Here is a 14813-nt window from a genome sequence, read left to right on the forward strand (position 1 = left end):
ACTAAAAAGCTTCTGCACAACAAAGGAAACCATCAACAAATGAAAAGGCAACCTATGGAATGGGAGAAAATATTTGCAAAGCAGATATCAGATAAGGGGTTAATAACAAAAATATACAAGGAACTCATATAATTCAATAGAAAAAAAAAACAACACAATTTGATTTAAAAAATGGGCAAAAAAAACCCCAAAACATGCAGAGGATCTGAATAGACATTTTTCTAAAGACATCCAGATGGCCAACAGGTGCATGAGAAGATGATCACTATCACTCATCATCAGGGAAATACAAATCAAAACCACAAAGAGATATCACCTCACACTTGTCAGAATGGCTAAGTGTCAAAAAAGACAAGAAATAACAAGGGCTGACACGGAAGATGTGGAGAAAGGGGAACCCTCATGCACTGTGGGAGGGAATGCAAAGTAGTGCAGCCACTGTGGAAAACAGTATGGAGGTTCCTCAAAAAGTAAAAAATAGAACTATCATATGAGCTAGTAATTCCATCTCTGGGTATTTAGCCAAAGAAAACAAAAAGACTAACTTGAAAGGATGCACCTCTATGCTCAGTGCAGCATTATTTACAATAGCCAAGATATGGAAATAACCTAAACAGCCATCAGTGGATGAATAAAGAAAATGTGGTGTATACACACACACACACACACACACACACACACACACACACTGGATTATTATTCAGCCATAAAAAAAGAATGAGATCTTGCCATTTGTGACAACATGGATGGACCTGGAAGGCTTAACGCTCAGTGAAATAAGTCACAAAGAGAAAGATAAATATCATTTGATATCATTTTTATGCAGAATCTTTAAAAACAACAAAAAACAAAGAAGCTCATACAGAGTATAGACTGGTGGTTGCTGGAGGCAGAGGGTGAATGGTGGGCAAATGGGTGAATGGGGTCAAAAGGAACAAACTACTAAAATAAACTAAAATAAATAAGTCATGCGATGTAATATAAAACATGGTGACTATAGTTCATAATTCTACAAAACTGCAAATATTGCATATTGCAAAGTTGCTAAGAAAGTATATCTTAAAAGTTCTCATTACAAGAAAAAAATTTTGTAAATATGTATGGTGAGGGATGTTAACTAGACTGATCATGTGATGATTATTTTGCAATGTATATAAAGACTGAATCATTATGGTGTACACCTGAAACTAATATAATCTTATATTCCAATTATACCTTAATACCAAAAAATTCGGGCAATTAATAAAACACTTAAATCATAAAGCTGAGTTCAAGTTTAGTCCCTAAAGAATATATTTAGTTTCCATATTCTGTTATAGTATCCTATGAAATAAATTAACTCAATCTAAACTACTTATGATCATTATTTTTGTTACTTATTACAAACTATAAAGTTTATGCTCAAGATTGGTTATTGATGTAAGTGCCCTCAATTAAAGGTCTACACCTAACTATGTATACACATTAATGAAAACAATACTGCCACAATCAGGTACAATAATTTCTTTCTATTTTATAAAAAAAGAACTTCTAACCTCACTCAACAATTAATCACATTTCAAACAATGGATCTGAAAAAATGTATTAGAGGCACATTTTTTAAAACAAACACACTATGAAACCTTGCTTTTAATGGAGTCTGTGAAATTTTTGTGTTTGTTTGCTTTTTTATGGCTATTTGGTTTACTTCCTTCTTCTGGGCAAGTTTAGTATGCAACTCTCACTCTTTAGCAGTCAAAAACCCACAGATTTAAATTTTCTGAAAACTCAACCTGGTCTTGTCAGCGGAAGACAAAATAACTAGCACCACAAAACAACTGTACTAAATTTTAACACTGTTCATTAACAGTTCCATTCTCCTGAGTTTGCGTTTGTTCTTTGGCATTGGCTTAGGATATAATCCATTTTTCAGAAGGTGTTCCTTGCTGAGGCGAATTTGAGCACCATGCTGAAGCTGGAAAGAGCATAAAGCTTGAAGAGGACGAAGCAAAGTCTGTGAAGATAAAAAAAGATACTAAAATAGTGTAACAAATCATATTGTATCTAGCTTTCTCTTCAGAAACAGGGATTATTATGTTTCTTTTTACTATTATTGGCTTTTAACTATGAAAAGTAATAGACACTCTACTAAATATGTGATGATTTCTAAATATAAATTTCTTTTAATTCATACCTTACATAGTGCTAAGGAATTCCAGTAAAAAGACACAAGTAGCTAATTTTCCATAGAGATGATAAAGTCCAAATTTAGTTTTACACATTAACATATTCAAACACCTCAAAAAACTGTTGCATTATAATAATTTAATGTGTAACAGAGTAAAAGAGACCTTTAGATACAAATTAGTTAATTCAGTTTCTTTTTTTTTTTTAAGATTTTATTTATTTATTTATTTGAGAGAGAGAAAGAGGAGAGCACAAGTGGGGGAGGAACAGAGAGAGAGAGGGAGAAGCAGACTCCCCAGTGAGCAGGGAGCCCGACATGGGGCTCGAGCCCATGACCCTGAGATCATGACCTGAGCCAAAATCAACCGACTGAGCCACCTAGGTGCCCTTAATTCAGTTTCAATCACAGAATGATGCACGTTTCCTGCTGCCTGAGAACAATCAGATGATGGCGGCAATGGGTAAGCGGTTTACTAATTCTCTCACATTGGTCCAGGGACCACATACAAGTTAGATATCCCAGTTTTGGTGCATTTGAAATAATTCTAACTATATATGTACCTGTCTAAATCCAAATACTTACAGGGCCAGTCATATAACATAAACATGTACAGTGGGTAGACCCATATGATAACAAAGAACGGTGGAGGTTAAAACACAACTAGAGCACATGCCCGACCTGAAGTTTTTCAAGTTCAAAAATTAAAAAAAAAAAATTCCCACTCTGTCACATGTTTAAAACATATTTTGAGTCAGATTCTTTCCTTGGGCCTGAGACCCCTGATCTAAATCTCTCAAATAACAATCGCCAACTTGAGTAAGCAAACTGTTTTTTAGAAATAAAAGGAACAAAGGAAAAAACTGACAGATTTAACTACCAAAATTTCACAACGTCTATGTGAAAATGTATTCTCCCTCATACACAACATGAGTGTCAGCAGAGCTTAACATAAGCTCTAGTTTGACACCAAACTCTTAGACACTGTCACCAGCATTTCCTTCTCCGTATTTATTCTTTTCTTCCTTATTAAAAAAAATCCAAAATGTTATTCAAGGTGGCAGTGTATCCAGCTAGGATTGTTAACTGGCTACCGACATGGTCCATATAATGATATATATGTGGAGGTTCTTGTGGGGGCTTCCAGAGATACTCTTTACAATGGGACAGACTCAGGAGGCAGAGGCTTCTGCACTTTCTTCTTGCCTGGAATAGGACTGTTAGAGGTGGGACAACCATCATGTGACTACAATGCACTCAACATGAAGATTAAAGTCAAATACATCTGATGATGGACAGAAAGACAGAAGAGATCCCTAGCCCTGGGCTGCTCACCTCAGCATTTCTTACATCCAGGAGAAAAAGCCAGTATATACCCTGTTCAGCCACTGCAGTGACCACTCTGTTATATGTAACCAAATGTAATCCCTAACACACACCAATGGGAAAGAGACAAACTTCTCGGAAAAACTCTGCACACCATTATCGTAGAAAGCCCCTTATATATGCTATCATGATTTCTTTTAACTTCTTCAAATAAGAGAGGGAATGTGGAAATAACTATGTATTTCTTTACAGAGTCAACACAGACTGACTGGATCCTGAAACATCATCCCTAGAAAACATACCTAGGACTACATATAGACTGAGACAATGGAAGTTTCCGTTGCTATGTATGACATTTATTAGATTCTTGATGGACAGAATACTAATATTCCTATTGGTAAGGGCCTCCAACGTTTACCTCCTGAAAATAAGATTCTATCAGTTTCCTGAGGTAATTAAGAGAGTGAGTTGTGGAGAGAGATCTAGATTAGATCCCCACCCCATCTCTGTGGTACTCAGTAGGGCTGTTCCAAGCACGCCAGTGTCCATCTTTGAAATTAGGTCGGCCATATCACTTGCTTTGGTTAATGAAATGTGAGCATGAATACTGTGTGTCACCTCTGGACAGAAGCTTTAAAGGAATGTATGACTTACCACCTCCCTTTATGCCTTCCTTGATGGAGGGAGAATGACATATTTAGATGGTGCCTCCACCAGCCTGGGCCCCTAAGTGACTGCAGCAAGCACAACCATGCCCACCCCCACGCCAGCCCAGCCCCAGCGATCCCACAGCACAGCCAGTGTGACAGGCACATAAACCTCTGCCGTGTTACGCCATTCTGATTTCGCAGCCGCAGCTAGCCTATCTTGACGGGTGTGATCATTACTAGCTACGTGTTCCCAGGTAAGTCATGTAACTTCTCCCTGCCATTTTCTGAGGGAAATAATGTCAGCCTTAAAGGGTCATTATTAGGTTACACTAAGGGGATAAGCGCACCACGTGATAATAAATGACAATGCTTCTGTACAAACTAACAACATCATATTTGAGGCAATGTGAAGCTACAGGAGAAACAGACTGGTTCAGAGGAACAATGAAAATCCAAAATCTTCCACTTTCAAAATAAGTTCATTTCTAAAAGTTTATTTGGGGGGGAATCAGTGTTTTGTAAATCCTTTGTCTGCAGGTATAAAGTGACAGTTCTCAAGGGACCCTTACTGACCAGCTACTGTTGTCGAGCAGAGAGCTAAGGCACTTCGGCTGTGCACAAAGCTTTACCCCATCTACCTATACAGGCTCATAAGATAAACCTCCTAAGTAGAAAAGGTTCTATTACAAAAAAGATCCCTAAGCTCAAGACTTCCAACGTGTGAAAAGCCCTGGTAAATATTACAATAGCTGAATGAAAATCACCAATCTTCAGTTCAAAACTGTTGTCAATTTATTGGCAAGAATTGGGGAGACAAGGAAGAACAAGGGGATTAATTCTCCTTGAGTTCCTGGTGTCAGGCAATTAACACACATTATTCCACTCAATTCTCACAATAGTACTAAGAGGTAACTATTTTTGGTACATTATAGATAAGTAAACATGCACAAGGAGATTATATGAATTGCTCACGGGCAAAAAATGATGATGATAAGTGACGGGGTTTAATTCAAACCTGCTTCAAAGCTCACCCTGAGCTACTGTGAGTGTTTGAAAAGCTGCTAGCTTTTAGCTTTTTTCATAAAGGACAAGGATGAATCAGCAGACTAAGAAGGCTATTCCATGCCAAGTTCTTTATTTTGAGGAGCCCTACCTACCAGGATAGAATAAAGCCAGATGAAAAATTACTACTCTGCCCCATTGCCTTACCGTTTCATTAGGTGGCCCCTAATAAAGGGTTACTGGGGGAAATATGTATGTCATAGCTTTCCTCCTCAGGAAAGAGAGAAAACACCTACATTCAGAACAGACGGTAATTGTATTTCTCAAGGGAAAGAACTGATACATTTTTTTAAATTGTAGCTAGATTCGAACAGGCTGGACTTGGGATTCCCCCACTGAGAAAGCTAACTTTTTTCTGCCAGCTATAATAATAAGCAACTTGGGATGTTCCATTATGCATTTCTTCTGCTCATGCTGCAGCCAAGAATCTTATCAGCACCTCCCAAATCACACATTGTCAAACACACTTTTTCGTCTCCTGGCCACTGAAGTATGACTACTCCTGGTGATCAAAGCAAACAGAAAGAGAACTGTAGGACCTCACTATTACTTTGGGATTTCGTGTGCCGTTTGACCCACAGACAACAGTAACAAAAGCTGAAGACAGGATGGATCCTGTTGCCATTCTGTATCTTGAACTTTGCCTGTTGTTGGATATTATACTCAGAGCATACGATAAGCTTCCTGCTGGAATGGTACATTAACTAATACCAGAATCACGGATCTTATGAAACTGGAAGGAAGGAGCAGTAGTACAAAAATGATCAAAACCCCTAGCCCTATTGTATTACAACGACATTATTAAATCACCACCACTACCAACGTTAAAGCTTCTGTTCAGAATTGAAGTAAAGATCCTATTCCGATGTAGAAATAAGAGATGTAGGTCCATAGACGATTCTTTTCAAAACCCCAAAGAAGGAAAGGAAATAAAGTTTCAAATCCACAGCCAAAGAATATTACATTTTTCCCTCAAGATTTGAGCTTTTAATGGGTCCTTGGTCTGATGTCAGCTGATCATTGAGTTTTAAATCAATGAAAAGGAAAATACACAGACTGTATAGAAAGCAAGTTTAAATAATAGCGCTCAGTTTCATCTTTCTTTTAAGATGCCTAAAAAGCGTATATTACTTTTGCCCAAGAACATATAAACAAAATAGAAAACAAGTACAGGGGTATATAAAGTGCTATGTTGATAGCTAGATACATGGTAACAGGTAATAAGGTTAGAGCAGAGGGAGAAAAGTCAGAAAACACTGTCTGGTCATTTGGGAGAAAGATTTATGGTCCCTCAAGAAATTTTTTTCTTTCTCAAAGGAGAGAGAACAGAGAAAGAGAAATTGCCTAGACCCAAAACGAAGTTTACTTACACAGATACACACACAAAAAAGCCTACTCATGAAAGCCTACTACTTTCAAAAGAAAAGCCTCCAACTCTGACATTTCCCATAGCTTAGGGTAGGGGGAGAGGGTAAAGGCAATTCAAGGCTTGCTTCTGGCATTCTTTAACTCTCCCTGCTCTGGACGTCTTTGGTTCTTTTTCTTGGTAACCAATCCAGTTACTCTGACCTGAGCTTTTGTCCATTACTGAAATTTCCTTCATGGCTACGGCATCCTCTTATCATAGTACCCACAGCATATAATGAGAGACAGAAAGAAGGCAGGAATGAGAACTGTGTATGTGTGTGTATGTGTGTCAGAAAGAGGAGTTATAAAACTCCATTTGGTTATGCTCATTATCCTCTGACTGTTCTTCTTGAGTTTTATTTATCAAAAATCTTCAGTGATTAAAAAACTCTTAACAATTTAAGTCTTATTTTGCTGTTCTTTTTTCTTTTGCCTTAAGTGTAAAGTTTCCTACATGTTCCAAAAAACTGAGATGTTTGTGAGCTCAATGAACACTATTCTTTACTGATGATTATTAATTATATATGAAATCACCAGGCTTTCATGGAAATTAAATAAAATGATGATTGCAGGTTATAACCTTTTCATATTCTGCAGGCGTTTTTTTCTCAAAAAATTATCTTTTTTATACTCCAAGCCAAGTGGTGACTAAGATAAACAGAAAGTTGGTATACACCTTCTCAAATAAAACCACCAATGCAAAAAAAAAAAAAAAAGTTGTTGTAAAATATTCTTTTAAAAGAAAAAAGCTGTGTACAAGAAAACACAAAATGCTAAAAGAGAAATACAAAATAATAAAAGAAAAATCTAACCAAAAAACCCTGTATTTAATGTCGTGCTACTTAAACGCAATTTAGCTTATTACAAATGTTTGCACAGCTTAGAATGAATATTTAAATAATGCAATCTGGATGCTAAACTAACACACAAAAACACCAGAGGGGGAAAGAAGGTTATAAATGCACACAAATTTCTATCACAGATACATTCAATTTGACACCTGAGCTGCAAATTTTACAAGCTATGCATTTCTAAATTTTCTAGATAAAATCTAACCAAACTGCTTACTTTCAAAAACTATATAACTTTCCAAAGACATACCTCTTGTATGTAATTATTTTTCTCCAAAATGGAAAGAGCTGCAGCTGCACATTCCAGTGTAGAAAGGCACCTATTAGTTGGTTGCGTCCGAATTACATACTGGCTAGAAATGCTCGTTTTTAACTGCACCTGAAACGGAATAACAGGATATAATTTTTGTTTTAAATTCAAAGTTATAAAGTCTGTGTTTTAACTGCTAATTCCCTTCCAAAATTGCCAGTTTAGAAGTATTAAATGTACTCGGGCATGCTCAATGGGTCAGTCGGGTAAGCGTCCAGCTCTTGATTTCGGCTTAGGTCATGATCTCAGGATCATGAGATTGAGCCCCATGTCGGGCTCCACACTCAGCAGGGAGTCTGCTTGAGATTCTCTCTCTCCCCCGCCTTCTGTCCCTCCCTCCCACCCCACTCACACTGTCTCTCTCTCTCTCTCTAAAATAAATAAATCTTAAAAAAAATGTATTAAATGTGTCAATATCTTCCATACATAATATCCTTCGGTTATTGTTACTGTTAGTCAAAGAGGACAGTTATACATATATCTGACATTGAAAATATATGCAGAATACATGCAAATTCCTACACATCATAAGTAAAAAGACTAATAACCCCTTCCCAGCAGGCACAAGCATGAAAAGACACCTCACAAAAGAAAATATAAGAAAGGCAAATAGGCACATATAAGAGTGCTTAACATGACTGAATGCAAATTAAAATCACAGTGAGATAACATTTCACACTCCCTAGAACAGTTAAAATCAAAAAGACTACCACCACCAAATGGAGAGAATATGGAGCAAAGGAAACCCTCAGACACTGCAGTGGAAGTGAAAAGAATTTAATCACTTTGGAGAATTGACAGTTGGTTTTCTTGTTTGTTTGTTTTTTAATGGTTTAGTCTTCCATCATTTCTTAATATAAACTGACAGGTGTATGTCTGCATGGGGGCAAGTGATTGAGACCTGCTAAATGGCACCGAGTTGGACATGAGAAAGGCAAAAGAAAATCAAATGTCAACATTCTGGCCTTTTGATTCCTATTTTAATTAAATGAAACTCAAGTAATCTTACACTCATAAAGCCATATTCCTAGTCCACAGTCTTTATAGTATCACAGTTAAAAATGTGTGGGTAGATGAGAATTTCAGTTTTTATTCATAAATACGTAAGCAAGTGGAATGAAGTAGTGGTGTCTAAGTCTTAACACATAGCAACTTAATAAAATCAGGTGTTCTCTCTCATTTTCTAATATCTCTGAAGTTCCATGAGTCTCTCATTCCTTTAAAGCATTAAAACTCTCCCATCCATGGAACCTTGCCCCTCAGTCCCCTTCTTCCTTTCTTTTCTTTTTTTTTTAAGATTTTATTTATTTATTTGTCAGAGAGAGAGAGAGAGAGAACACAAGCAGGGGAAGCAGCAGGCAGAAGGAGAAGCAGGTTCCCCACTGAGCAGGGAGCCCGATGTGGGACTCGATCCCAGGACCCTGGGATCATGACCTGAGCCGAAGGCAGACACTTAACTGACTGAGCCACCCAGGTGCCCCTCTTCCTTTGTTTCTTATGCAGTCCCCCCATGATGAGAAATATGGTTCTTCTACTCTGAATGCATTTTGTTTAAAGAATTCCCTACAACTTGTATCCTTGCTATCCTCAGAAAGTGGAAGGCGGGGGAAAGGGGGAGGATGGGAGAGAGAGGAAGGGAGAAAAGCAAAGCAGGCATCATTAAAGATTTACTACAGAATGTATTTAGGTTTGGAAAACATCCTTTAAAGCATATTTAATAATGTTTTAGAAATAATCATATTAAAATTATTCTGCATTTCTACCAATGTAAAAGACGGAAAATAGTTGCAGGGAGGGAAAGAGATGGAGGAAAATGGTTCAGAAACGTGTAATGATAAAAAGAAAGCCTACAATTACATAAACTGTCAGAGTAATTCATAATGTTGATTAACTGTAATTACTAATAGCTTTGATATGGCATCAGGTCAACTAGAAAACAGAGTATAACAAGCTACTGCTTTCAGCACTCAAGTCCATCACTGGAGGAACTGATAATAAATATCTGATTACAACTAAAACTCAGGGCCCGATCTCACAATACTGAGATCACGATATGAGCTGAAAACAAGAGTCAGAGGCTTAACTGATGGTGCCACCCAGGCTCCCCGGAACAAATTTGATTTTTAAAAAAGAAGTTTTTAAAAAGACAAAATAAAATAATATTTAAAAAATAAAAAAAGTTTGATACTTCAGTGAGGAGTTTTACTTCTTACTGTGGCCCACAAGGCTGTATGAAATCTCAAAACTTTGAAATTTACCAAATGTTAGAAGACTTCAGAATGTCCTTCACAAATCATCTCTCCAGGATTTATCCAGTAACCATATATGCTAAAGGCGTAAATAACTAAGACCTGTCATATTATCAACATACATGTTATTAGAGCATGTTAATGCAATCTTCTATTATGTTTTTGTGCTGTATCACCTTCACCACTGCTGATTCAGTGAGTAAATGAGCAAGAACAAAAAGAAATCCTGTTGATCCATCTTCTTGAAAAGCCACAAGCATCATAATAAATAATTTGTCAGAAAGTGCCTTGTCTAGGGGCGCCTGGGTGGCTCAGATGGTTAAGCGTCTGCCTTCGGCTCAGGTCATGATCCCAGGGTCCTGGGATCGAGTCCCGCATTGGGCTCCTTGCTAGGCGGCTAGGCGGGGAGCCTGCTTCTCCCTCTGCCTCTGCCTCTCTCTCTCTCTCTCTGACTCTCATGAATAAATAAATAAAACATTTAAAAAAAAAAAAAAAAGAAAGTGCCTTGTCTTAAAAGTTCAGGAAAATCCAAGGCAAAAATAACCATTCTAATAAAAGAAAAAATTAATATCTGACTAAAGTATGAGGCTCTATTGAAAGACCAGGGTTATTATATCAAACCTGACAATAGCTAATCAATTAATCTCAATCAAGTCCTTTCACTTCTCAGTTCCTTCTCACCTATAAAAATCATATAGATGGACCTGATGGTGTTAAACATTTTAGCAATCAATCCTAAGATTATATGTAATATAACTAACTATAATTATATATCATAACATAATTAAAATATCATGTAACTGTTATAATATGGACATATAATTATTATATAGAAACTTAATTTCCAAATATTAGAAGTCATGATGACTCAAAGAATGCTTCAGTAATTTTGATCTCTTTGGAAGCTGGTTCTCTTTGGGTTTGTTTGACTGCTCTTGATGTAACTTCTTTAGGAACAGGAAAATCAGTGGTTGGTTTAGAATTATACTGGTATGAATTGTGAGCCTATAAGATAACTCCCATTTTAGAAACAGCCAACTCTTCCAGGTCTTATTTCTAGATTTAGCATCAGATTCCAATGATTCTCTGAATTGGCTAAAATTTGAATTCCTGGAAACTCTTTTGTTATAACGCCTTCCTTTCTTCTCTTCCATTAAATCTTAAATATATCTTTAATATACAAGAACACCAGGTAATAGCCTGATGATGATGATCGCTGTTAGATGCCTTTAAAAGGGGCTTTTTCAAATGTCTCCTTCCTAGCATATCTTTAGCTGTTTTTGTCACAAGTGACATGCCATTAAAAATCTGGGTGACATAACATGTATGTACAGTGGTTTAGTAATGGCATTTAGGGCCACAAAATAAGTAAATATCCAAGGCAAGAAGATGCCATGGCTTGTCTGCATAATATAACATAAGCATTTTTAAATAATTTACTGTAATATAAATTAGTTAATTCTTTTGTCAAACAAAATAAACTAAAAAAAGATCTCAAAATTAAAATTTTAATACATACCTCCAGGTCCCACAAATGTTTTATTTTTATAATTTGATTGCAATTACTTGTTATCTGTACTCGGGCTATTTTAAGCCAAGTTTCGTTACTATATAAAACTATTGTGCTTCTCAGTTATTAAGAGTCACAAGAGTTTCTAATCACTTGATCAGCCTCCTTGTTACAGGTTTCTAGGAAAAGCAATCTACTTTACAGTTGTTTCCTGAAACAACTCTAGTCTAGAATAGGCTGAAATAAACTCCCTTTCAGTAGCATCCTCAAGTCTTCACCACTGGAAGACACACATAAAAACCCTCCTTTCTTCAGCAGCCTTTCTTCTATGACCTTCCAGAAGCAAGATTCATCGTCTGAGCCTGCGAGCGAACCTCTGAAAGAGAGGCACTAAATCTTTTCTCCTCGCCTCAATCTTTCAATCCACTTCATTCCTTTCATTCCCTCAGTTTAATTCAACAGTATGATTTAATAGTGGTAAGAGTCTAACTTTGGCATCAGACAGCTGCCAGTTCTAACACAGACTTAGCCACTTATGTTCACTTTCATGCACTTACTGGACACTAAATGCCCTTCCAGATAATGCACACGTATTGTCACTTTTAATACTCACAGGGACCCTATGAAGTAAGTACTGTTATGATCTCCATTGTACTGAGGACAAAACGAAAGCTCAGAGGGTGAAGTAACTGACTCAAGGTTCTAAAATCAGGTATGGAAAAGCAGACACACGAATCTATAAAGTCTTATTCAAAGAGCAGAACTCTATCACCAAGCTAATCATTAAAGGTTAGGCAAACCTCAACACATGAAACAAATAAAAACAAAGCTATTCTTGTGGAAAGCAAAACTGAGGCACCCCTCAAGAATTTTAGGGTTCTTCTGAACATGGTTTTAAAATAATGATATAAAAGAAAGGGTCTTCTCCCACACAAGTATGAAAGTTACTCATAAATAACAGCATCCATGCCTTGCTCCAACCCTGCCACACTCTGAAGCCTGCAAAATTCTCTTTCTTTTTTTTAATTTAAATTCAATTAGCCAATATATAGTACATCATTAGTTTCAGATGTAGTGTTCAATAATTCATCAGTCGTGTATAACACCCAATGCTCATCAAATTCCAGGACTAATGTTAAAACTCAGAAAATTTGATGAAAATAAAATTGAAATGGGCATTAGCTATAGATAAAATGGTAATATTAGTGCTACTTCCTAAATACTTGATTGTTCAAGTTTATTTTTTTTCTGAGTTGGCCTGAGAAACGTCCTTTTACAACAGAACTTCTATGGGAAAACCTATTTCCAAAATTTTCAAAACAAAAAAACCACCACACTTGTAGAATAGATTTGGTTTAAAATTTAGCACTTTGTTATACATCAAAATGAGAAATAAAGTTATGTGTTAATGCTTCAAAATACAAAAACTTTCTAAAAAAATGCAATACGCAATTGATAAGCCTAAAAATTAAGCACTTACAAATTTCAATTTTAAGCAACTCTAAATGATACAAAATTAAAATTCTGAGTGAAATATTTAGCCAAATATCTTGATCACTGGTTTATCTTGTTAATAAAAATATTTAATCTACCACTGTCTTTCACTAGCCTCCCAATTTAGCCATATCTGAAGTCACTGGGAACTGTGAGTATGGAAATATATCCAGAAGCAAAGTACAAACACAAAGATTCATGGAATCACAGAATTGGAAGTAATCTTTAGATCTCCTTGTTCTTAGGTGTGACTATTTTTCAAAAATTTTTTAATTCACAGAATTATCCTAAAGTTTAAAGTAATACTGAAATATAATAATCTCTCATAATTAAATAAAACAAAATTTTATTTGAATTTCTAAGCCTCCTCTTTTAAAAATAGAATTAATGGAGGTATGAAAACAAAAATTCCTTAAGATTATTGGCGATAATAACCTTAAAGTGATTTTGGTAAATTAACAAAACTTTATGCCATGCAACAATGCCAAAAAAGAAAATCACTATAGATTACAAGTCTTTGCATTACTTTCTGCTGTCCCGATTCCTATTTTTTCCAACAGCAGTTACTAAAGACAAGTCTCTGTTGAACAAGTGCTACAGAAACTAACTTTTGTAATATCCACTGAAACTCAAAATGCCCAACTTAAATATGCTTACAGATATGCATTCTTTCATATTAGGTTTCTATCAGTTTATATCCTTTATCAAGAAATTTAAATCAGAAACTTATTCAGGAAATGAGGAACTGACGAATGAACTAGTCTTACCTAAATAATAATCAATTTTAGAATGCCTTGCTAGTTAAACATTTTTCACCAAAGATAAACTTCATTTAACAATTAGCAGTTCTATCTGTTTCAAAAGCCATCACAGCTTGGTAAATGGCTATAGAAAAATGAATCATAAATTAGCCTAGGTGTGAAATAAAGCACATATTATACTATTACTTCATAAGTTTGTTTGCCACCTAAGACATTTATTTTAAAATTTACTGAGTTAAATTGTGCATTTTATTAATTAAAAACATTTGCTTCTTCTGTAACTTTGAATTAAAATAGTGTGTATGAATTGGGAGGCCGAAGGCACAACTAAAAGCATGAGATGGGGAGTTAGACACACCTAAATTTAAATCTACATAATAGCTGTATGACCTCCAAAAAGTTTCTTGAACCCTCAGAGCCTAAAACATTAACAACTTCAGGGGATGACTGTGCTTTAAGGAGCTAGTCTCTAAGAAGTGTTTAGCAACATGTAAGCAGTCCCTACAGGCCAAGAGGGTGAGGAGGGTGGTTGCACTGAGGCTGCTGATGTGAATCTGGAGAGTGGTGGTGGTGATTCACAATGCTTTCTTCACAATCTAATGAACAGGTGTGCAGCTCTCCGATTTACTGCTATACAGCCAGATGAACAACCTGGCCAAGGGTGTGAAATGAGATGGAATTTAGGCCAGAGCCAGAAGTCAACTTTTACAATAGGTAGAGAAAAAGTAGCCTTAGAAACAGAAGAAAGAAGAAGAAAAAGAAAGAGGTTTTACTGAATACCAGAAAAGTATAAGCCACTTTGCCAGGTAAATAAAATATTCCTAGTTAGAAGCCTGTAAAAAAAAAAAAAAAGAAAGAAATATTTTCACTCAATTTATTATTTATAGACAAGGAAAATACTAGGTTTTTACTCTTTCACCTTTGAAGTATGTGATCTAAGCATCATTAAAAAGTGCCATCATCTGTCCATCGACAGATGAATGGATAAAGAAGATGTGGTATATATATATATATATATATATATATATA

At 35.9% G+C, this 14813-nt stretch overlaps 1 protein-coding gene across 1 annotated transcript in view; it reads right to left on the minus strand.

Annotated features, from left to right (window-relative positions):
- Positions 1-1111: 1111 nt before the first annotated feature.
- Positions 1112-14813, minus strand: part of DTWD2 (DTW domain containing 2) — a 105036-nt gene continuing 91334 nt past the window's right edge. The window contains exons 5-6 of the mRNA XM_021701971.1: positions 7711-7839; positions 1112-1993 (exon numbers count right to left, since the gene is read on the minus strand). Coding sequence (XP_021557646.1) covers positions 1823-1993; positions 7711-7839 — 300 coding nt within the window. The 3' untranslated portion in view covers positions 1112-1822. The remainder of the gene's footprint in view (positions 1994-7710; positions 7840-14813) is intronic.

Source organism: Neomonachus schauinslandi, chromosome 7 (assembly GCF_002201575.2).
Source record: "Neomonachus schauinslandi chromosome 7, ASM220157v2, whole genome shotgun sequence".
Lineage (NCBI taxonomy): Eukaryota > Metazoa > Chordata > Mammalia > Carnivora > Phocidae > Neomonachus > Neomonachus schauinslandi.